The sequence below is a fragment of the Mauremys mutica genome, chromosome 6 (assembly GCF_020497125.1).
Source record: "Mauremys mutica isolate MM-2020 ecotype Southern chromosome 6, ASM2049712v1, whole genome shotgun sequence".
In the NCBI taxonomy this organism is placed as follows: Eukaryota; Metazoa; Chordata; order Testudines; family Geoemydidae; genus Mauremys; species Mauremys mutica.
Window position 1 is genome coordinate 106,820,016 of NC_059077.1, and position 23,146 is coordinate 106,843,161.

General features: G+C 39.8%; 1 protein-coding gene across 6 annotated transcripts in view; it reads right to left on the reverse strand.

Annotated features, from left to right (window-relative positions):
* KDM4C (lysine demethylase 4C) overlaps nucleotides 1–23,146 on the reverse strand; it is a 420,715-nt gene that overhangs the window by 114,801 nt on the left and 282,768 nt on the right. For all 6 annotated transcript variants that reach the window (XM_045021569.1, XM_045021570.1, XM_045021571.1 and 3 more), the window contains 2 exons: nucleotides 18,992–19,205; nucleotides 17,656–17,732 (listed from right to left, as the gene is read on the reverse strand). In XM_045021569.1, coding sequence (XP_044877504.1) covers nucleotides 17,656–17,732; nucleotides 18,992–19,205 — 291 coding nt within the window. The remainder of the gene's footprint in view (nucleotides 1–17,655; nucleotides 17,733–18,991; nucleotides 19,206–23,146) is intronic.

Below are 23,146 nucleotides of genomic sequence, written 5' to 3' on the forward strand. Positions count from 1 at the left end.
ACATTGCTTCCTAACACTGTTCCCCCCATGCTACATGACGCATAAGGTAGAGAGTACTGACTGGTAGTTCTGGGGCCCTGGAACACATGCACACTAATTATTATGATTATTTATAATTTGTATTACCGTAGCACCAGTGAGCCTATCATGGACCTGGACTCCATTGTGCTGGGCACAGAACTAAGAAATAGTCCCTGCCCCAAGGAGCTTTGTAGCTGAGTTGTGTGTTGAAAGAGCAGAGATCCAAATCTTGAGCTAAAAAGCTGCCTCCTGATCTTGTAGCTCTGATGTATTAGGGACCATCAATTGTATAAGGAAGTAGGGAGGGAAGATGGTATTCCAGGAGCTGCTCATTGCTTTACCCACAGTAGCTTGTTTACACTGGACAGTCAGAAGTGATTCAGGGTGTGTTGGTTGGATAGACCACTTGGAACCCAAAAATGTGCCCTCAAGGTCACAGTTCCCCCACATTCCACTACCCTTTATAGAAGCATGCAATGCCTGCCTCAGTGAGTGGAACCTTATGACCCAGAGTAGTTCCCTCAAATGTTCAAAGCATGGGAACTAGACCCAATTACTAGGAACAGATGTAAATGGGAAAACTGGACAGAAAGTGGCTGCTGCTTTAGAGAGAAATAATGGTCTGCTTCCTCACTGGGAGGGACCCAAATTGTATTATTTTATTTACCATTGTAAACCTTGTTTTCTGAGTAAGCAGCCCAAAAGGCTAAGGGCGTTTTTTCCAAGGGACTTTACTGGTCGTTGGAATAAACTCTTTTCCTGGAACAGGAACTTTACCCCAAACTAAGGAGTCTCCTAGAGTTGTAAGTGGGGTTCTGGAACTGGGCCCTATCACACAGAATCTTGCATTTCTCCCACCGCTCAAAGCTCCTCTTCTGAGCCTATGCTCCCTGGACTGGTCTGACACCCCATCAGTGTGACCCACTCCCATTGAGCAGGGCTGTTTCTCCTCTCTCTCTTGGGCTTTCAATCTCCCTGGCTGCTTGGAGAAATGGAAAAGTAGTCTGGTGTTTCTAGTCCGTATACTTCCAACTATGTCGTATGGCAGCAGGCAGAGCAAGAGGAATTCTGGTCTGCCCCAGGGATTTCGTGTCTTTCTCGATCCACATGCCAAGCAGAACTGGTTTAACCTACATTCTTACTATTTCAAGCACTGTTCCTTGTTATGCTGCTTCAAGCACCGGAGATAATCCCTCTTCTTCCTTTATCTTATTACCTCTCAAATATTTGTGGACTCTTATCATATCCTCCACTCAGTCTCCTTTTCTTCAAGCTGCAATGTTAAATTCCCATAACCTCTCATCAAGGTCAGATCTTCTAATCCTTTTATCATGTTTGTTGCTCTTCTCTGGATTCTCTCTCATTTATCTGTCATTAGCATAATGAGATGCTGAAATCTATATATTCTCAAGTGTGGCCATATCAAGGCTGAATAAACAAGCATATTACCATCCTTATCCGGCATATGATACCCCTGTATCATGAGCAACACACTGGTGGAGAACTACTGAGCCAAGAAAGGTGAGGATTTTCCTAAACTAGATGCCAAGTATCCAAAACGCTAAGGCCTTGTACACTTTAGTTCACATCACTCTCAGCTGACTCTGAAATATCATGACAAGAGTGCCTCTAAACAGCTTACAGGCACAGGACACAGTTTCCAATAATGACAATAATAAAAACACGAGGAAACATAATTCTGTAATCATGTCACACAGAAAATTCTTTCCATTTAAAAGAGCCTGAAAAATAAAATTTAAAGAAGTCAAATTTATTGCAGATGAATCTGTCTCTTGGTGTTGAGACAGAGAAAAGGGAACATGAGGGAAAAGAGAAGTTTGATCCAAATAGACATAAAGGTTATAGGCCCAAATCTGTGCTCTGCAGCTTCAAACATGTCTCACAGTCAGTGAGAAAATGAATGGGCCAAGAAGCACATAGGGAAAGATCAAAAATGGATCTCTGTTACCCAGAGAGGGGAAAGGACCATCAGGCCTACGATCTTCCCACCTCTGTAGTGATCAATAAGAGGGGGAAGAGAGACAATAGCATTTCCTTAAGGAACCCATCCATGACTCATTCTCAGTACTGCAGCAGTTTGGCAGGGATTACCAAAAGGAAGAGCTAGAATAATCTCTCCAGATAGGGAAAGAAAGAAAAAATCTGTTTTAGGGATGCCTCCTTGGGACAAAAAGCTCACTTGTATGAACTCACTTTCTCCCCACCCCTCACACAGTTCGATGGTTTCTAAACCTTATGGGAGCACATTTCTTCTTCCATTCTTGCTTTAAAAATGAAGTGGCTTTTTTTCTGTCTGAAAAATAACCGTCAGTATTTTCACTCCTACTTTATAATCCCCTGCTGTTGTTGTTCATGCTTTGTTCTAAAAATTAATGCTGGGATAAGAATAAACTTGTTTTAATGTCCCTCACCTGTGACAAATCTTTGTAATTAGAAGGAAGAGCCTAAAGTTACCACCTGCACTATATTCTGCTATTGCATCTAGGCAAGGCTCAGAGCCCTGAAAACTTCCTATGAATACAATAAAGATTATTCAAGCAGCAGAGGGTAAAAATTCAGTTTTTTCTTTATAGAAATTTCTCTATGTCAGGTTGTTATTAAGAAACCACCCATATTGCTGTTCATTCCATAGGTATCTACTATAGGGTTTCTTGCATCTTCTTCTGGGGCATTGTCATGGTCAGAGACAGAAGGCGGGACTCTCACCTCCACTCCAGCACCTTTACACCAGGTAAAAGGGTCTGATTGATGTAAAAGGTTGTAAAAACCATAATTCCTGATAGGGGAGGATTTCCCCAATGCATGACTGCAGAAGACTGCCTTATGGCTGTCTTCCAAGGACAAGCCCTGGTGTAGTGGGCATACTGGAGGGAGAAGGTCCCTAAACACATAGCATTGCAGAGACTCTGGGCAGTGATGTGACCTATAAGCAGCTGGGGAGAGGCTGTCATATCTTAAACAGCCCCCCAGAGATGTCTGAATTTCATTGATGGAGCATGGAGCAGCCCAGAAATGGAAGGATGCAAAGGTGGCTTAAAGCCACCTCAACTCCCCTTCCTCATGGACTATGCGTTCTATACTGTGTGTCTCAGAAGCACAGTACGGAATCTCACATGGACTATTGGAGTAGATGCATTTGGTGTGATCTGATACAGCAAGTTCTATGCAGCTACCTTAGCCATATTGCCGACAATGAAAATTTTGGAGTTTGGCTGTTTTTTGGGGGGGTGCGGGTGGGAAGGGGGTGATTATTTAAACTAAAAGCGGGAAGAAATCCTTTAAGTGCTGAGAAGCACTAAGCTTGGACAATTACATCTGCTATGGACAAAAGTTGTATTGGTGAAATGATGTATGCACTACTAGCTCTTGCCCAGGGCCTACAGAAGATATACATATCTCAGGATACCACTGGTCTTTGCTGCTGGTGCACTGTATTAGAAGAATATGTCCAATCTGTTATCCACCATCACTCCTAAAATTCACCGCTTGCTTTACACAAGAAACTTTCTCCCATTTTGTACTTTGGCTGAATATTAATTTCTCCCCTAGTCTATTATTTCACATTTATCTAAATTAAATCTCAGACCATTTTAAATTGCTGATCGGTTTAAAGATCTCCAGAACATTCTATACTTTTTAAAAAAATCTCTCCTTTAGTGAGCATGCAATCTTGCCTAGTTTCATATGATTTGAGAACATATTGAAGCTACAGTTTACTTTATCTTCCAGATCCTTAATGAAGATAATAAATAGTATAATTGCCAGTACCAATCACCCTGTGGTACCCAGACTGTCAAGACTCTTCAATTTGATATTGTACAATTACTCCGGTTTACAATGGTATAGCCAGGTTTGTAACCACCCTATGGTATTCTTACACATGTACATTGTCTTTTTCATTGCTTTGCTACTATTTTTACAAGGAACTGTACTGAAAGGCTGACATACAAGTAAACTGAGTGAACCTCCCTTCTCTTTGTCCGTCCTACCTGTAATTATAGCCAAGATGGGGATCAGGTTTGTTCGAATGAATGTCATTTATTTTTTCACTTTCTTCCAACATTCTGGTTATTGTTGTTTTTGACACCAATGCTTACAGAAAATGGTTTTTGAACTCACGTGAGTACTCTCTTCAGAGGAAGCAGTATTTTATATGGGATAGGTATCTGTCTGACACAGCAAGGAAACAAGATTCCCCAAACCCATCTGCAGCGCCTTGGCACAGATGCGTATAAACAAGCCAAACAAAGATTTGACAGTACTCTTACTGACAACTAGGCTATGAACTTTTCACATCCTGCTTTCTCCTTAAATTGCTCTCTCTCCCTGAGACAGTGAAAGCCCCTGTGGCTTCTTCAAAATCAGATCATAAGAGCTGCCCTTAGTCAATCAGGGAACAGGAAAAAAAATTACATATGTGACCAATCAAATTTAACTGATCCATTTGAATTTCAAGTATCAAATACTCAGAGTACACTATATAACTGTAAGTTTAAAAAATGCTCTGAATGCATATGAACAACAAAGGAATCCAAGGAACTCGTGATTTGTCAAGGGCATTCTGCAAGCAGAAAAAGGAGCTAAATTCATCAAACAAATTATTTTCTGGGAATTAGTTGTCTGGCTATAATGATTACTCTTCTAAATGGTTACATTCTATAGAAACTTTTAGTAATATTAATTTGTCACAAAAATGTAAAAATGCCAGAGTGGCACCTTAGATTTTGAATAGCTTCACATCAGCAGCTTCATAAAAAAGTTACATTTGGGATGGGAGATAACTATGTTTTTAATATGATATAGAACCATATTTAAATTTTACAGCAAACCAGTCTAGGAAAAATTCATTGTTGTTCTGCAGTGCTAAGCATACATTGTAAAGAAAAACAAATACATAAATACTATACCATGTGTATGGTGACTGGTAAAAATGATACAGAACAATTAAATGATATCAGCTTGACTTTGAATCACCATTTAATCCTCAGAGCCTAGCCTACTCTTACTATCATTTTTGTTTGTTTGTTAATAAGAGCCTCTATTTTGAAAAACAAACAAAATGGACTCATGGAAGCTTAGAAAAAGAACTTTAATTAACAGAGGTACCAGAATGGATCATTTCAGGTAAATATGTATTTTGGCTGGTGGGTTAATGCATGGCAAGTATTGATAATATGTTTGCAGCATTTTAAGTAGCTCACTATTTGCCCAGTTAATTATATATTTAGTATTGTAATCTTAGGTCTCCTTTTTCTACTACTCCTCATGGTCAACAGGCTTTTCCCATGCCTCTACTGACTGCAACCAGTGACTGGAAAGCATTTCTTAAGATGCTGTCTCAGCCAACTGCTAAAGGATAGGCACAGTTTTCTCCCCCATTGCCACTGAGAAGAGATCAGTTGATTCCCCTTCATGAATATACTGAGTGACATTATCTCAAAATAATCTTGGACTCGTATGGTCTCATTAAAAACAAGTTTATGAAGTTTAGAGAAAAATCATAAATTTAAATAAGCTTCTAATCTTGAACTCTGCCAAAGCTAAGCTGTGTAGTACAATTTGCGTAGTTGCAATGCAGAAATAAAAGCTTACACTTTTCCCAGCTTGCCCTGTTCTCTTCTATAGAGCATCCCCTCTGAACCCAAAATAAGTGTCCCTGGCTCTCGCTCCCTCACCCACAAGGTATTAACATAGATACCCCTTCTGAGGTGACAATGCTGTCTCTCACGTTACATACATTATATACTTCCCAAATCCATTCAGATTTGGATAAGCAGTTTGGTTTTCTACCCCTTTTTTTTTTTACAACATTCTTCTGGAAGTGTTCTTTAAAGGGGCTTTCTCTTAGGGTGGATTTTCATTTCACTCCAAGGTGATGGATTGCAGTTGGAAAACAGCCTTTTGGGATGCTGATTAACCTCCTTTCAAATATTTACTGTCTCTAACTTGTGGTGTTACCTTAAAACCAACTCTTTATACAGACACAACTTCTATTTTTTCAGAAAAACTTAACATTTATACAATATATAAAATATGAATTTTCAGCAGATTAAAATCGATCTGTCATAGGTGTGCACTGTCAGGGCTGGTAGCACCACCTATTATTAAGGTTGCCCAGTGCTTCCCATGATAAGACCCTGTTTTCAGTTGCTTATAACTGCAAAAATTTTATTGCTTCAGCTAAAAATTTTCATATTGGCTGTCTATCTCCAGCTTTTTTTTTTTTTTTTAATTTCAGCCAAAGCAGTTCAGCCATTTCTGAGAAGGCAGGTAAGGGGGGAAAATAGGGATCCTGTGGAAAAAATAGTGTGTGATTATGGAATTAAAGACGGTGTCATAATGTACATGGACAAGAGGGAAGAATTAAGGTTGCACAGGCAATCTTAATTCTAGCATTTCCTAATTTTTAAGTGTTTGGCATTGCAACCTGCAAAATGTTCTATTACTGTAGTTTCTTATGTATATGAAAATATATATCATATTACACACATCATTTACCCAATACAACAGACAATATTACTGAACATTTTTATCATTCTACAACTCTTTACAAAACAAAGTAAACTACTTTCATATCCCTGAAAAGTATACAGTCCAAGGGTCCCATACTGAGACCTTGGAAGGACAAATTTAAACTACTCATACACCTTACAGGGTTCAAAATTAAATGCATCAACTCAAGAAAGGGACCTGAAGACTTTTTCTCAAAGTGCAGCTGTGGTCAAAAATGCTAACAAGATGTTACGATGCATAAGAAATGAGATGGAGAGTAATCAAGAGAATATTATGCTTTTACATAAACCAATGGTGCAGCCTCCTCTGGAATACTGTGTGTAGTTGTGGCCAACCCATCTCAAAAAGGATACTGTAGAACTAGAGCGCGTTCAGAGAAGGGTGACCACATTAAGGGCATGGACAAATTCTGATAATAAGAGAGATTTAAAAGATTTGGATTGTTATCTTAAAGAAGAGACATTATAAAGGTATATAAAATAAGGAATGATATAGTGCAGAGAGATGGGGTGGTTCTGGTCTCCCTAACACAAAAACAATGGGACATTCAATTAAATTAAAAGGTGTCAAATTCAAAACTGATAATGCTTTCCATACAAAATGTGATAAGACTGTGGAACTCATTGCCACAGGATGTTGTTGAGGCCAAGAAATTAGCAAGATTCGAAAAGGGACTGGACATTCACTTGGATAACAAAAATATCCAGAGTTCTTATAATTAGTAACAAACATTTTGGAAGTGATAGTAAGCCTCATACTTCAGTGTTTAAGCCAATCTGTATTCAGTATTAGTGACCAGCCTGGTACCTAATGTGGGGGGCAAGATTTTCCCACATCTGCCTACTGCATGGTTCTTACACTTTCCTCTGAAGCACCTAGAACTGATCCCTGAGACAGAACAACAGACTAGATGGACCTTGGGTCCAATCCATTATGATAGTTTCTATATTCCTAGGTTAAAATGACAGTATCCAGGTTTGACAGTCTAAACCTTGATTTGCTATTTAAACAATCCTGTCAGGAAGGTATCACAGTTTGAATCCTTTCCAACCATATTGCCACTAAAGAGTGTGTTAATAAACACTGCCTGACAGACTGTTAGTCTAACAGTAAACACAAACCAAGGTACACACATTGCCAGTATCAATCCTTGCATGCGATTCTCACAGTAAGTTATTTGTCCTTTTATTAATTATTATTATTATTTATTTTTCTGACAGCAGCATGGATCAGTTTGAAAAAGAAATACAGAGGAAGTATTAGGAAGGTTAAGCCTTTCCTATTGGAGCCACAATTTTTATGTCCACCAATTCTGATAATTCCCCTTTAAAAATGGCCAAATTCTTTTAAAATTTGGTTAACAAAAATACCTCGCTGGAGATTAAGACTTGTGTGCCAAGTTACAACATGAAGCAAATTTTTATGGCTGAGTTATCAAACCTTGAAAATAGGGGTTTATAATGGACGTGCTGACACAACCTCAACTACAGAAGTGCATCATTATAATAAGACTGTCCCAATTCATTATTTTTGTAGAATTAAATAATGTTCCAATGGCTCTTTTTGAAGACATCACTTAAAGAAATACCAATACAAAATAGTCTTCACTTGCTGTCTTAAATGTCCTTGTTTTAGCTGATTTGCCAAATAGGCCTCAGCAAGTCACAATTTTAATACCTGGCCCAAACCAAAATGAAATAAAATGAGCTTTAAGAATAGCCCACCTCAATCCATGTATTAGGCTCTTCTAACAGGAAATAGAATCAAACATAAATCCACTCTTACTAAATCTGAATTTGGAAATAAAAAACTATGTATTTAAAGCACATCTGCATACAAATAATTGAACAACTAAATAAAGAACTATTGCATGGTTACTATTAACACACCATGCAGCGTCCTTGAAACATTGTCCAGGGCTCTTCAAATCTCTGATCTTTCAGTTGTCACTTCTGTGGCAAGTGACTTCAAATTCTGAAGCAGATTAAGGTCTGCAGGATTTCTGTGATGGTGAATTTGTACCTCCCAGTCTATCTAAACCTATAGTCAGCAGCGGAATTTCAGAGAGCCAAATAACATTTGATTGTGTACATGTACGCAGTCTCCTCACTTTAAAAGTTAGCAGGGACAAGTCTAACCTGACAAAATCCAATCAGACCAGTTTGCAGCTTCCACCTTCGGGATATTCCATATAAAGACTGAGTGCCTGTGGCCACTTTAAGAATCACAGAAATCACAGAAATGTAGTAGTTTGTTTTCTATTGCAAAAACCTGCTGTAACTCTATAACAGAATATAGTGCTTTTAAATTAGCTAAAGTTATCTTGAGCACTTCCTTCTCCCACAAAGACAATGATAGACAGTGGAATCTTGACCCAATTAAAATCATTAGCAAAACTCACAATAGGGCCAGGATTTCACTCTCTGTATTTAATGTTTCTTCAAGGAGTCTTAAAAACTGACTTTATTACCCTTGGGAAAGACTAGTTAGTCACACAAGTTAGTGTGAAAACAATGGCTTGAGCCCAGGAAACATTCCTGTGCATTCACAAATACACATGTACCTATACGACTGAATACATACATACATACATATTTTGCAGGTGCAACTTCAGTATCTTTTCAAGTGTGACCCTGCTAAGTAAACTGAAAAGTTAGATATTACTTCTCTTTCACTTAGCCATGAGGGGTAATATATAATATGTACTCAGGATTTAGAGATGCTTTATTCTTTGTTCTCAGCATGATTAAAGCAGCTAAGGTGTAAAGCATGTGTGTTCATGTGAAGATAACTTAAAGTGTTTCTTTCATTTTCATTGATTGGATTTATTTTCATCCATTTAAAGTAAGTATCTATGAGCACATTCCTTTCCTTTCTCCTCCCCATTTTCTCCTTCCCCAATTTTTTTTTTAAAGTAAAGGTATGTATGTTTGCGCAGAGTGCCTAAGGGGTGACAGCACTCCTGCACAGGGTACAGTATGCTGCGTTCCCTGAAATGTCCGTCATTATTCTTCCTGACTTTACTAGCGTTCTCTGGCTGAGGTATTTAAGATTAATGAGGCATTTGTTCTCAATCAAGAAGCTAGGTATGAATACAGTTTCACTTTCAAGAACTACACAGATGAATCATTTAATCTTTTGGTCTTTTTATTTTTTGAGATGATTTGTGGCTAATTTTTTATAAGCTGTACTCTAACACAGATGGATTCAATGTCACTCTTTCTCTGTCTCAAAAATAATTATCAATCAAACAATAACAACTGCACAGTAAAATATAAATGTGCATTATCTTACATGTGGGTTCATGCAAATGCTGAATGTTGCAAGAATTGACATGTTGTGAGCTGTGCTAGAGGGGGTTCCCTGGGTGATAGTTACTGGTAATAAAACTAAGCAGCCATTCTATAATTTACTACATGGAAACTTACAAAATGTTTTTGCATATAATATTTTCATCATTTCATTTAAATTAGAATTTTCTGGAGAGAAAAGTTAAACATAAAGCAGTGGAACTCAAAGTACTAATATGTACCATAATGAGTCTGCTTATCGGAATGCTGCTCTTCAATGGACCTGAAGAGGAGCAGAAAGGTATGGGAGTAGGGTGGCAATCATTCCATAATTATGTATTATTCACACAAAATATGGCTGCTGCTGCAATGTAGGAGTTTCACCATATTATACAAAACCTTCCTTATTATGCAGCAGAGTAATAAATATTTGCAATTTTCTGATTTATGCATTTCATTATGAAGAATAAGGATACTAATTTATATCACATTATATTTTTCATGATACAATTTACTATTTTGCACTATGGTTACTACTTTGTTTATATACAAGAATATCTCTGTTGCATGACTCTTGCAGAGAACACATGGGGCCCAATCCAGTGGCAAAAGTTCCACTGTTTTCAGGAGAAGCAGGCTTGGGGCCAATACTATACAATTAATATACTTCAATATTTAATGCATATTTAAATTGCAATATATACATTTCAATAAGTTAAAATGTATTTTCATACTATTTAAAAGTTTTAGCAAACTGGCTAATTAGATGAGCACAATAGTCAGAAGTCTATTATCATAAGCATATAGGAGCAGGTCTTCTGCTAGTGTAAATTACCCTCCATGGAGCTGTGACAATCAACCCAGCTGAGGATCTGCTCCATAAACTAAAAGTTATGTAAACCTATATAAATATAGGAGCATAAATTTTCGTAAGTGACTAGTGATTTTCAGTGCTCAACTTACAGTACTTTAAAGGGCTGATTTTCAGAAAGGGCTGAGCTTTAAAATGGTGCTTTTAAAGTGTTTCAAAATGGGGTCCAAAAAACAGAGGCATTCTAAATCACTAGTCACTTCTTAAAAATGTTGGGTTCTACAGACACATAATGAAACAGCTAAATACAGTGTGTTCCTGTAAACTCCTAAAAACAGTAACATTCCACCTGACCGACAGCACAGGAACGCCTTGTTTATAGGAACTCAGTATGAGCAACAGCATTCACCCTGTAGGACAGTGGTCCCCAACGCAGTGCCCGTGGGTACCATGGCGCCCGCTGGGGCATTTATGTGTGCCCACCTACTGCCCAGCCGGGGAGAGAAGCTGCGGCCCCGCGCCTGCCGGGGACAGAAAACTCCGGGGCTGCGGGCGCCAGTGTTCTCTGTCCTCATGGCTTCTCTCTGGCTTCTCTTCTCTCTGGATTTATATGTTATGTAATATTAAATATGATTTTTTTTGTATTATTTAATGTACAAATACAAAATAAGCCTTGAAAAATTGTTGGCGCCCGCCACACTCTTCTGAAAACATGAATGTGCTACTGGCCACAAAAAGGTTGGGGACCACTGCTGTAGGAGATGTACAATTTAAATCTCTAAGATGTCACCGCTAATTCAGACATTTCTTTGGGTTCTTGATCGCTTATGTAGGGAGCTCTCACATCTGTAAAATTTCTCAGTAAATACTAGAATCATTAGGTGTATTTGGCTTATTTCAGTGTTCCAGTAAGACAATCCCTCTAAGACTGCTTCAGCTTCAATCACCTAGATCAAAGGCAGAATTCATCTTTGGAGCTACCCAAGAACAGTATCATGAAGTATACAAATGCATAACCTATCCTATACTACTACAGAAGGAAAAGCTGCTAACCAAAGAAAATAATGTGCATCTGAATATTTCAGAGGACACAGTTCGCCAAATTAATAAATACAGGAAGGAATTTCCAACCAAAGGAAACAGCCTAGACTCTGTAACTTTTAGTACATCCAGAATCTGTTATACTTCCAAACGTCTGTCATAGTCCTAGTTGGGACTCAAATGAAAAACAGCTTTCTGGACTTTCATTTCTATAGGGCCTTTCATCCCAAAGTGTTTTACAAACTTAGACAGACAAAATTAAATTACACACAGAGACCAATTCTCCTGTTAATTGAATATAAAATATTGGAGAGAAAACAGCAACTATTTAACAGGACAACACCAGTACACAATAGCTTCGCAAAGAAAGTGAAAAATGCCTTTTCCACTCTAAGCTAACAGTCACCAAGTTGGACCTTGGCCAGGACACTGGGGTTAACATCCACACTATTGCTTCCACTCTTTCCAACCATCCCATCTGACCACCCTTTTTGTATCCTCCCATGCTGTCCCCTTATGGATGGAAGACCCTGTTGTCTTGTTGTTTATCATGTAGTCTCCCCTCTGCATTCAAATCCCTTCTCAGAATATAATTCTTCCATCAGGCTTTCAGTGCTAACTCCCCTGAGATAATGGGGGGAAAGGAAAGAAGAAAACAATTCAGACTGCATGAAAATTTCACCTGTATTCTATGTATTTTAATTGTGTGTAATTATATGTTCAGACTGTACTGAATGCACTGTTTAGACAGTCCGTTCACTGAGGCGCAGACCATATTTTATGCACTGCTTAGGACAATGTTGGTGACTTAGAAATGATAGGAATGCTACAGGATCTTTAAAGGCCACCATATGCCACAGTTGAAGCATCTAATCGATGCTTAGCCTAATGAAGAACTGTGTATTTACATGAATAACCTATATTCATGGTTTATTATAGAAAACTGGATCCAGAATAGCATAAACTGGAAAGTAAAACATGACAGACATGTTATAGTACTAAGACCCTAAAACGTCAAGCAAATAATACATTCCTTTATTAATGCCGCCATCTCCTGAAGCACTAAATGTAACATATATATATATATATATATATATATATATATACATACATACATATACACACACACACACATTTTAAAAAGCAGATAAAAATCAAAAGCAGGTTCACAAAAGCAATATAAATGTGGAACCCAAAGACAGAACAAATCTTTCAGGAAGAGGTTGTGGGGAATAATAGGAGTTGCACATTTTTAAAAGGTAAAGCAATAACCCTGGCACTAGCATTTTAATTAACTGCAGTCTTTTAAGAGGCGCATCAGTTAAAAGGAAACCACAGTAAATGTAACTAGCAAACTATGAGATTTTGTGTTAGTGTCAATCTCTAGAGGAGAAAGCCAGCAGCATAATCTAGCATCATTTCAGAGACATTAAAAAGACAGTTTTGTAAACATGACCCTAAAATGACAAATAGGATTCAAAAATAATATTAAAACTCTGAACCATGTAGATGGCTGCAATGTGGTTCCATATTAATAAAATTTCAATATGGTAATTTATTAAAGTTGTGTTTGACATCGATAATTTTTTTTTCTCCAAGTAAAATGACAGACATTTCCCCTTACTGAATTAAGAATGCCATTCAATCACGCAACCCAAGTCAATGGGAATTTTGCCATTTAGGTTTGCTAACCCTCCAGGACTGTCCTGGAGTCCCGAGGAATGAAATATTAATCTTTAATTGAAGATTTTGCCATATGATGTAACTTCCAGAAAAACCTCCAACCAAAATTGACAATCCTATTTGCCACTGAGTTCAGCGGGTCAAGATTTCACCTCAATATCTATCCTCTCTCAAGTCCCAGAGCTCACACTAATAAGATAATTTGTTTGTGTTGGCATAACTAAGCTAAATGTGGTAATAAAGGATACTGAATGCTAGATTAAAGAGGAAACGCTTAAAGTAAATTTAGCACTAATAAAAGATGCCAGATTTATAGCCCTGAAAATTTTCCAGGTAAACACAGAACAGATAAAATAAATAGGAAGCACTAATATATATTTCCAAAAGTTATCCTACCAATGTGCTTCTAGAGCACCAAGGGACCACTTCTAAAAATGAGAAGGCAATTAATATGTCCATTCAATCTTTGATATCCCCAGTGATGCTCCCAACCAAAACATCAACTTGTGCCACTAAGACAGTGATTTCTGTTATGTAGACAAATCCGGAAAAAGAACTGCACTGAGGTCAACTCCTCATTTCACACAGGTCACCAAACTGTATTTAGATGAATATGAAGTTGTCACCACTAATAATCTTGCAACATTTTTATCGACACACACATAAAACTACAAAAGGTCACTTAAATATATTATACACAAGGCTTCAAATGAAAAATAAAAGACTGGTGAACTAGATGGACCCTGGTTTACCACCTTGTCCTTTCCAATCTCCTAGAAACATCACTATTCTCATGTACTCCTGAAAACACAGAAACCCTAAAGTCCTTTGTGCCTCCTCGTCTCCAGTTCCAATACCCTCTTTTCCTCAGCCTCCAGACATCACCCCAACCCTACCCCTCTTCTCCACCTCCTCAACTTCCTACTAAGCCCTAAGATTCCTCCTCAACGTGCCGTTCATATGAAATAAGTGACAATACCACATATTATCTAACTATTTATGTTCTTATATTGCACCTATCACCCTGTTATGACACACTCCGGTGCTTTTAAATAGGAGCATTTCTTAAATAATCTCCAACTTTGGTGCTATTTCAGGACCTTCACTTCTTACCTTCCTTCAACATGAAACTAACAAAATATGGGATTTCATATTCTTTTATACTTTTTCCTCCTGTGTTTTGATAATTAAACATGCTTATTACATACAAAAATGTAGACTCTATGCTTTTTCCCTTAAGACACGCTGCTGTATATAGTAGTGAGAGATATAGGTCGTCTTTAATACCAGACTTCAAGCAAATGTTCTAAAGTTTCTCAGTATTTTGAATACAACAATGTGGCTTTCCATCCTATTGCAGTCACCCAGGGAATTTTCATGAATGTTCGCCTTCCAACCCCAACACTTAGAAATGCCATAGCTGTCCCTTTCCTGAAAGGAAATTGACAAACTTTTTGTTAGAGCAGCAGCGGTGTCTAACCCTGTTCACTTAACTGATAATTAGAGTCTCAGTTAAAGGCACCCTGTCACTTGCTAGGATTGACTTTTGCCTTCCCCCCCCCCCCCACCCACAACTCTGGAAAAACCATTACAAAAGCAGTTTCCAAAGTCCTGAAATTCCTGATTGTTTGATAAAGAGCATTTAACAAGTTTTTCCATTGACCAGCAAAAGAGAAACATGAAAACATTTTACAGCAATAGAAATGGATTCAGTGCCCATTTTAATAACTATGCACTAAGCAAACACTGGACTACATCCTTAAAAATCAGAAAGTATTTCTGACAGTTTTAAAACATTCTTTCCCTTCTTGTTCCACTCAACTTAGTCAATACATATACCATACCTACTACTCAGGGGTTCAGGCGGTGATGCTCTCAAACAGATTCCCCAGTAGACAACTCCCTGGGACCAGGGAGCTCTGTGCACTGCCTCAATGCCACCCCACCTGAGCCAGGATCCTCCCTTTTGTGGACCTCCAGGACTGACAGGCCTTATAGGAGTAGAGGATTGGAGCTGAGTTGCTAGGAACTCTTTAACCCCTTCTTGACTGGGGAGGACGCTGACCCACCACAGTGAGCAATGTCACATTTTTCAGTACAGTGAACACTTGTGTCTTCTTCAAAGTATCTGAAAATGTCACTCCCTGATTCTTATTACTCACGTTTCTAAGGCACATGACTAAGTTTTCTTAACGGAAATCAGATGAGAGATGACTAGCTGCCATAAGGAATCCAATATATATTACTGGGAGAAAGCCTGAACTTAGAGACGTGTCTCGCATCGCACCCTAAAATAGGATTTCTGTTCTGACAGAATTGCACCAGGAGTTAATTTCAGAGCGTAGGGCTTGCTACTGAAAATGCCTTAACTCTAGCCAAACACTGAGTTAATACACAAGCACATACAACTGCAGTGTCCCAACCAACCCCAACCACCATGGCAGGATGTATTGGGGGAAAAGAGTCTCTAAGAGAAACGGTCCAGGGATAATATCTCTCACCAGGCGTCAAGAGAAGGAGTTATTTGAACAACGACATAGTAGTGCATTTCTTGTTGAGGCATCGCCATAATAATAATAATACCACCTTGCTCTTCACCAGTAGAGCTCAAAGCACTTTACAAATAGAAAAACTGAGGCACAGAGAAGGGCACTGACTTGTCCAAGGTCACCCAGCAGGCCAGAGCTGGGAATAGAACCCTAGTATCCTGAGTCCCAGTCCAGTGCTCCCTTTTCCAAACCACACCGCCTCCATGCCTCAAGATTGCTCTTAATGTCCCTTTGTTAGATGGATCCCTATTTAAACCTGGGGAATTCATGGTCAGTTGGTAACATCTTCACTGTGGACACTCACTGAATATGCAAAAATAAAATCTGCATTAGTGCTTATTGTGTGTATGTAGCGACCTACTTGGAATGTATGTTTGTTTGTGCAATAGGTACACATGCAAATTTCCCGGGCTCAATGTAGAAAGCCAATCTGCAAAGTTTGGCCTTTAATTTTCTAATGCCTAAAGTGGCCAATATTTCTTTATCAAGTATAGTTCATGCTTAGTAGATAGCTTTACAACTCAGTTATCCCATCCATTAGATTCATATAAATCACACTTAGTAAGTAATGATGAAATGATTATACCACATTAAATAAGGAGGCTGGTGTTCATTAATCAATTTTGTCACCTATAGCTTTGCATTTCTTAAAATGGATGATGAAATGAAATGCTTTCCCAGAGAACACAACTGCCATCTAATGTAACAGAAGTTTGTTGGGGGAAGGCAGATTTGCTAAATTCTAGACATGTGATGGCTAAATGAAAAAATAAATGGCCATTCCCTAGTAGTAGAGTGGTTGTTACTAAAAAGTCAGCATTTACCCAAAGTTGCCATTAAGGGCATCAGAAATCCTGCAACTATAGCATATTCCGAGTGCAGAGTTTTAGACAGCATGGCATAGTAATTGCTAACTTTTTAATAGTGAACACTACATTTCTTCCATCAGTTACAATGAAAAATAGGAGCAGACATTGAAAAATATCCTATGAGCCTATACAGGAGACATGGGTTATAAAACCTCCTTTTGAATCCCATTGTTTAAGTTAATGCAAATTATTCAGGTCAGAGATCTGCTTGATCCAGGGAGAAAAATGTTAACATTCTGTACAAGTTGAATTATTTTAAATAACCTATCTTCTTAACCACATTTATTATTGTTTACACTTTATCAAATAGTATTACTGAAAAAAAAGTTATGAAAACATGCAATTTTCCTGAAAGGACAGGATCCATCTATTTCCAACAACATTTCATCTCTGTGTTATTTTCTTTCTGTCTGCTGGTGTAAATCCATAAATGCTCTAAAAGAACAATTTCATACTTGCTGATAATTTATTATTCAGCTTTCCCTTCCTCTGCTCTCCCCAGATTCCCATGCATACATTCTCAAGGACTAAAATAATTAGAGTAAATTTCATTTCTTCTTTTCCTTCTGATGTATAGTCAAAGTTTGGGTTGCTTTCTTAGACAATATTCTACTTGCTAGCAATTTTCTTGACAATATAAAATTCTTTCAAGGCTCGCTCGCTCTCTCAAAACAGTGAAATTTTATATTTAAATCTAATAATGTTGTTAAAAGAGACAAAAAAACCACTTCATCGGCAATAAGTGGTATATTTAGAAGAACCCAGCCCTATATACTGCGTTCCAGATACAATACCTTGTGTGCTTTTTTTGGTTGGTCTGCAGGGAGTAGGATAACTAAATAAACTATGCAACTTACAGCTGTCCAGGCTCCTTTTCTGCATCGAGAACACAGCCATCCATCATGGATTTCATGAGAAGGAACACCATAACAACCTATAATAAAAGAGTTGGGTTGATTAATATATTCTGCCCTTCTGGGTATCTATAGCTCCACACAATTCAGCTGTATACAAACACTAAAGTAACACATGCCTTGTGTCCAAAATGACTAAATAATGAGCCCCTTCCCAGGTTAAGTCTAGTGTTACTGCATATCAACTTATAGGGGACACAGGTAGCAATTCATCTAGTTCTCAACTTTGAGACCCTTCCACTTTATTAGTTTTTTCTAGTCCATATGATATTTTTCCATATGATAAAAATTAACAATCAGATAAATGAAGTAACACTAAATCTTTCCAACTATATGGCACTTACATATGAGGATCATAGTGTGTTACACGAACGTTAACTAATTAAGTCCCAGCACCTCTCTGAGGTACTGTAGGAAATCACTCACTCCACCTGACACTTCTGAAAAGGGGAAGAATATATTAAGGGTGAAATTATGGCCCCACTGAAGTTAATAACAAAACTTTCATTGACTTCAGTGGGGCCAGGGTGTCACCCTAGTTATTTAACAGGGCAACACAACACTACACAACAGTTTAGAATAGGGAGAGAACATGTTATTCTAACAAAAGTTCAGGGTGAATGGAACAGATACAGGAATTGCAGGAAGGCACACATTAGTAATTGGAGAAAGACTGGGCACTGGGGCTGATACCCCCGACCAGGACACTGGGGCTAATGCCCGTATAGTTAATTAAAGTGCTACGGGACAATTACTGATCACAAGCAGTCAAGGACCCTGGTTTTACTTCTCAACTGAAAGATGGCACCTCTGGCATCACAGCTTCCCCTATTTTTATGCTAGGTCATTGGTTCAATACTGACTTAGAAGGAGGGCACCATCTATTTAATAAGTACTGACCTGGCCCCGACTTTTGAAATCTAGTGGGCTCATAGCAGAAGGTGATATGGTTGCACAGGTATTTTATTATGCTAAGTTTGACTGATTCCAGCAGATGAGACTGAAAATTGTAGATATAAAGCTTTGGTCTGTTCCATAATGATGTTAACGAATATTTACAGGGTTCCAATTATTTGCTGTTTTCACAGATGAAGATAACAATTCCCGGAATATTTGATGTTCTGATATAAAGTTTTACCCTAACAATTCTGAAGACTACATATAAAACTGTTCTGAATAGACTCAGTATATGTTGCTTGCTACTCAAAAACCATACTAAAGCAAATAAGGCAAAATTGTAAATCACAACTTCTTTAAATTGAGTGATTAGTTTATTTACTTGCATGAACCTGTACACAACACTTTGCACAGGATATTAGAAGACTTGTTCCATCCTCTTCAATAAAGGCATTTGACGGATAGTTTTCAGTGTTTTCTTCGCTATAAATAAAACACATCTCTGGAATAAGTGGTTTAGTCTTTTCACCAGCCGTAAATGTTTCATCTGATTTTGTTTCCCAGCAAGTATAATTTTCTTCATTATGGTTGTCTGGCTGGAAATACACAATATTTATATTTAACTGAAAGACACAAAAGGCTTACTTATTTGTTATTTTGACTTGGGTGTACACACTTTTCCCCTTCACTAGTGGTTTAATAGTTTCAAAAGAAAATTTGCTGCTTCCAAAGCATCCATCACCACCATTTTTTTAGATACTTTATTATTTTGGTAGGTCTTAGATTAAAAATAGCACTCCGGCAGTCTGAAAGTTAGTGCTGCTGCAACTGTGCTCACTTTATTGTACCATTGCTATGACTTCAATTTTGAGTCTCCTGCGCCCAATCTAGCTCATATTCAACTATGAAGCTGCTGCTGTAGGTTAATTAACAGTGCCCTGTTAATATGACTGTAGTGGGCTCTTTTCCTGTAAACCAGGTAGGACAATTCAACAAAGCAGCCTCTTTCTGCACAGATATAAAGTAGCAATGTATGTCTGAGTATTCCTTGCTTTGCCACATACAATCCGCAGTTGGGAAAGAAGGGAGTCCTACCATTAACTGTCCCCAGGCAGGAGCTCCCTCACTGGCAGCCTGAAGATACAGTGCGGAGTCACCTGGCCAGCAGCATGGGGAAACCAAAATTACCACCCCACTGCTACAGCTACTTCCTGACTCCCATGTGGTACAGGGACTATTTTACCCCTCTTTTGACCAGTGCTCCCACAAAGGAATTACTCCAGTTCAAGGGCTTCCAGAAATTCTATAGCCTGTGCAGTGTTGGTGGGAGTGATGGCTCAGGTCTAGTCTATATCGTTCTGGGGAGCATCTGAGGTGCTGAGTTCTCTTCGCATGAGAAGCTCTACAGTTCCCAGACACTGAACTGTAGGGTTCCTGGGTTAGGAAAGGCTTGCCACACCAAAGTCAACAGACCTTTCCCCTCTGCACCAGTGGTCCCCAAACTGTGGCGTGCACTGCCTTAGGGGTGGCACAGAGGAACGTTGGGGGGGGCATGCACTGGGGCCAGCCCCATGAGTGGCAGGGAGGGAGTGCCACACTTTCCCAGCCCTGCTCTTCCCCCAGACCAGCTCAGTCCCCAGCCTTGCTCCTCCCTCAACCTCATTCAGCTTCCAATCCTGCTCCATCCCCAGCCTGGCTCTGCCCTCACTCCATGTGTACCCTCAGACCAGCTCTGCCCCCAGCCACAGCTTCACTCTACCCCCTGCTCCATCCCTAGCGTGGCTCTGCCCTTATCTCCTCTCTGCCCCCAGACCAACTCCGCCTCTAGCTCCAGCTCCATCCCCAGTTCCATCCCCAGCTCTGCCTTCAGCCCAAGCTCCACTGCTCAGAATGCCTTGGCTATACAGTAATGGGGGGCACGGACAGCCTCCGTTACTGGTAAGGGCGTGACTGAAAAAGTTTGAGCACCACTGCTCTCTGTACTATAGGTCAGTCTGCTGTTCAGCCCAGGGTTGCCCGGGGGGGCGCAAATGGGGCAATTTGCCCCAGGCCCTGCAGGGGCCCCCACGTGAGTTTTTCGGGGCCCTGGAGCAGGCCCCCGGAGCTTCTTCCGCTCTGGGTCTTCGGCGGCAGGGGGTCCTTCCACCCCGGGGCGGAAGGACCCCCTGCCGCCGAATTACCATCGAAGCAGGACCCACCGCTGAAGTGCCGGGTCTTCGGCAGTAATTCGGCGGCGGCGGGGGGCCCCTGCCGTGGGTCTTCGGGGCACTTCAGTGGTGGGTCCCGGCGCGGAAGGACCCCCCACCGCTGAATTACCGCTGAAGCGGGGGCCCTCCGCCGCCGAAGACCCCAGGCCCCCTGAATCCTCTGGGCGGCCTGGTTCAGCCAACATCTGCAGCTTTCTAGAGCTTGTCAAACCAGTAAACCTACTGCTATTTTCTACTGTGCTTACATCTTTCAGAATGAAATTAATTCACAAAAATGCTAAGAATGGTCTGACTCATGAAAGTTTTTATATTTGCTATGATACACAGCTGTAAACATCTTTTTTGCTGGCAGCTCTGCTAGAAGTGGGAATGGCTAAGATGATAGCAAACACTGGTTTTCTTTTTATTGTGCTCAGATTAGCATGATTTGTACTTGGTACTGTATGTCTTACTTTTACATTGGATCCATTCATTTACGAAAATGCAAAGCCAGAATAGTTAAAACAAACACGGGTCAATGAAATCCTTTGCATCTGTCCAATGCCTCATTCTTTAAAGACAATTTCATTTCATTTGGAAAGGGTACCTGAGCAGTGATCTCCGAGCCAGGACTAAAACCATGTATGAATTATTGCCTTAAATATGAAGAGATGTACTGCACTTATGTGTGTCCCATCCCAAGCATGTTATTTGTAAAATATTCTGATGGGCAAGATTCAGCTTTAATATTGTCTCAAGTTGCAAGCACTGGGTGTGACAGAGCAAATGTGCACTGTGTGTGGAGGTGTCTGGGTGGTGTTAGAGGCCTGTGATAGACAGGAGGATGTTCTGTAGAGTAAGTGTTGATGCAGACAGTATTTGGTCCTGCCATGAGTGCAGGTGACTGGACTCAACGACCTCTCAAGGTCCCTTCCAGTCATAGATTCTAGAAGTCCTCCAGGAAGTGGCTGCACTTCCTGCATACTGTAGAAGCAGAAGCTGTGGGCTGCAGCTGCAGATTAATGGAAAGTTTGTTACCTCATACTCCTGTTCATAATAAAGGGTTTATTGTGACACCAGTCTCCTTGGCAGTAAGATAAGTCATGGTACCAGGAGTGGAAGGCACAGCATAACTCAATGAGCTCTGGTGGCTGCTATATAGTCTGTGCAACTGCACGTAACTCCCCCACACCAGCACTGAGAATCAGGGGGAAACATTCAAGCAGCAAGTTGAGCTGCATATGAAAGCCACTGGGACAAATAAACTGGAGGATGAGCAAAAGATTAACAGTACCAGGCACAGGAGCCCTAGATGTATACAATGCATTCCATACAGATGGTGTGGGGAAAGAGAGGAAAGGTTCAGAAATAACTCAATTGTTTGAAGATCATTGTGTCTCTAAAAATGTTACTTATGAGAGAGATGTATTTAGGATGAGAACACAAAATAAAGGGGAAACAATAGAGGAGTTTGTCATAGACTTAAAACTAAAAAGTCAGTCCAGTGAGTATGGAATATTAAAAGACTCATTAAAGACCAGATTGTCCTGGGGTGTAACAATAAAGAATCTGTGAATAGTTACTAAGGGAGATGGATCTGACACTAGACAGGACAATATGTATACGCCAAGCAGCAGAACAAACACACACAAATAAAAAGCCTAGAGAAAGGCATAGAGCACATGACTCAGTACTATAATTAAGCCAGCAAGGGGAAAGTTCACAGAAATTAAACTGACCAGTGACAGGAAAATGGAAAGCAGGAAACAAGTCAGTGATGTGGCAATCAACAAGAGTATAGTAAATGCCCAGCCTTCGGGCAAATATGTGGAAACCGTAATAAACCAACCATTACGCTAAAATATGCGGCGAAAGTGCAGGTTTCACGTATTAAGTGAAAAAATGGATTCTTCAAACAAAGAGGAAGAGCTGTTCTTAAAGAGAAGAAGGAATATGAAAATGCAACAGACTGTTTAATTAAAAGGTGCACTGTCACTGAGTGGCTGGCCCCAGTAAATGAAGTCGGGCCACCTCCCCTAAGCCAGTAAAGATGCTCTCATTTAGCCAACTAAGAGGGCGGTGCAGCTCCTGGGAGCTATAAAGGGCCAGAGCGACACAGTGAGACAGATCTGATGAGTCAGGGTTGCCTGGAAGGAGGAAATCTGCATGAAATGAGAGCTGCCAAAGGAAGATGATGTTTTGGGGGGCAAGGCTGAAGGCAAGAAGAGCAGCAAGAGGGGTTTGCTGGCTGAGCTCCCAGAGCCAGGGCCAGAAGGTAGGAGGAGCAGAAGAGGGAGGTGCCTGCTGGCTCTAAGCCAGAGAGCCGAAGCCAAGAACCAGAGAAAGCTGAA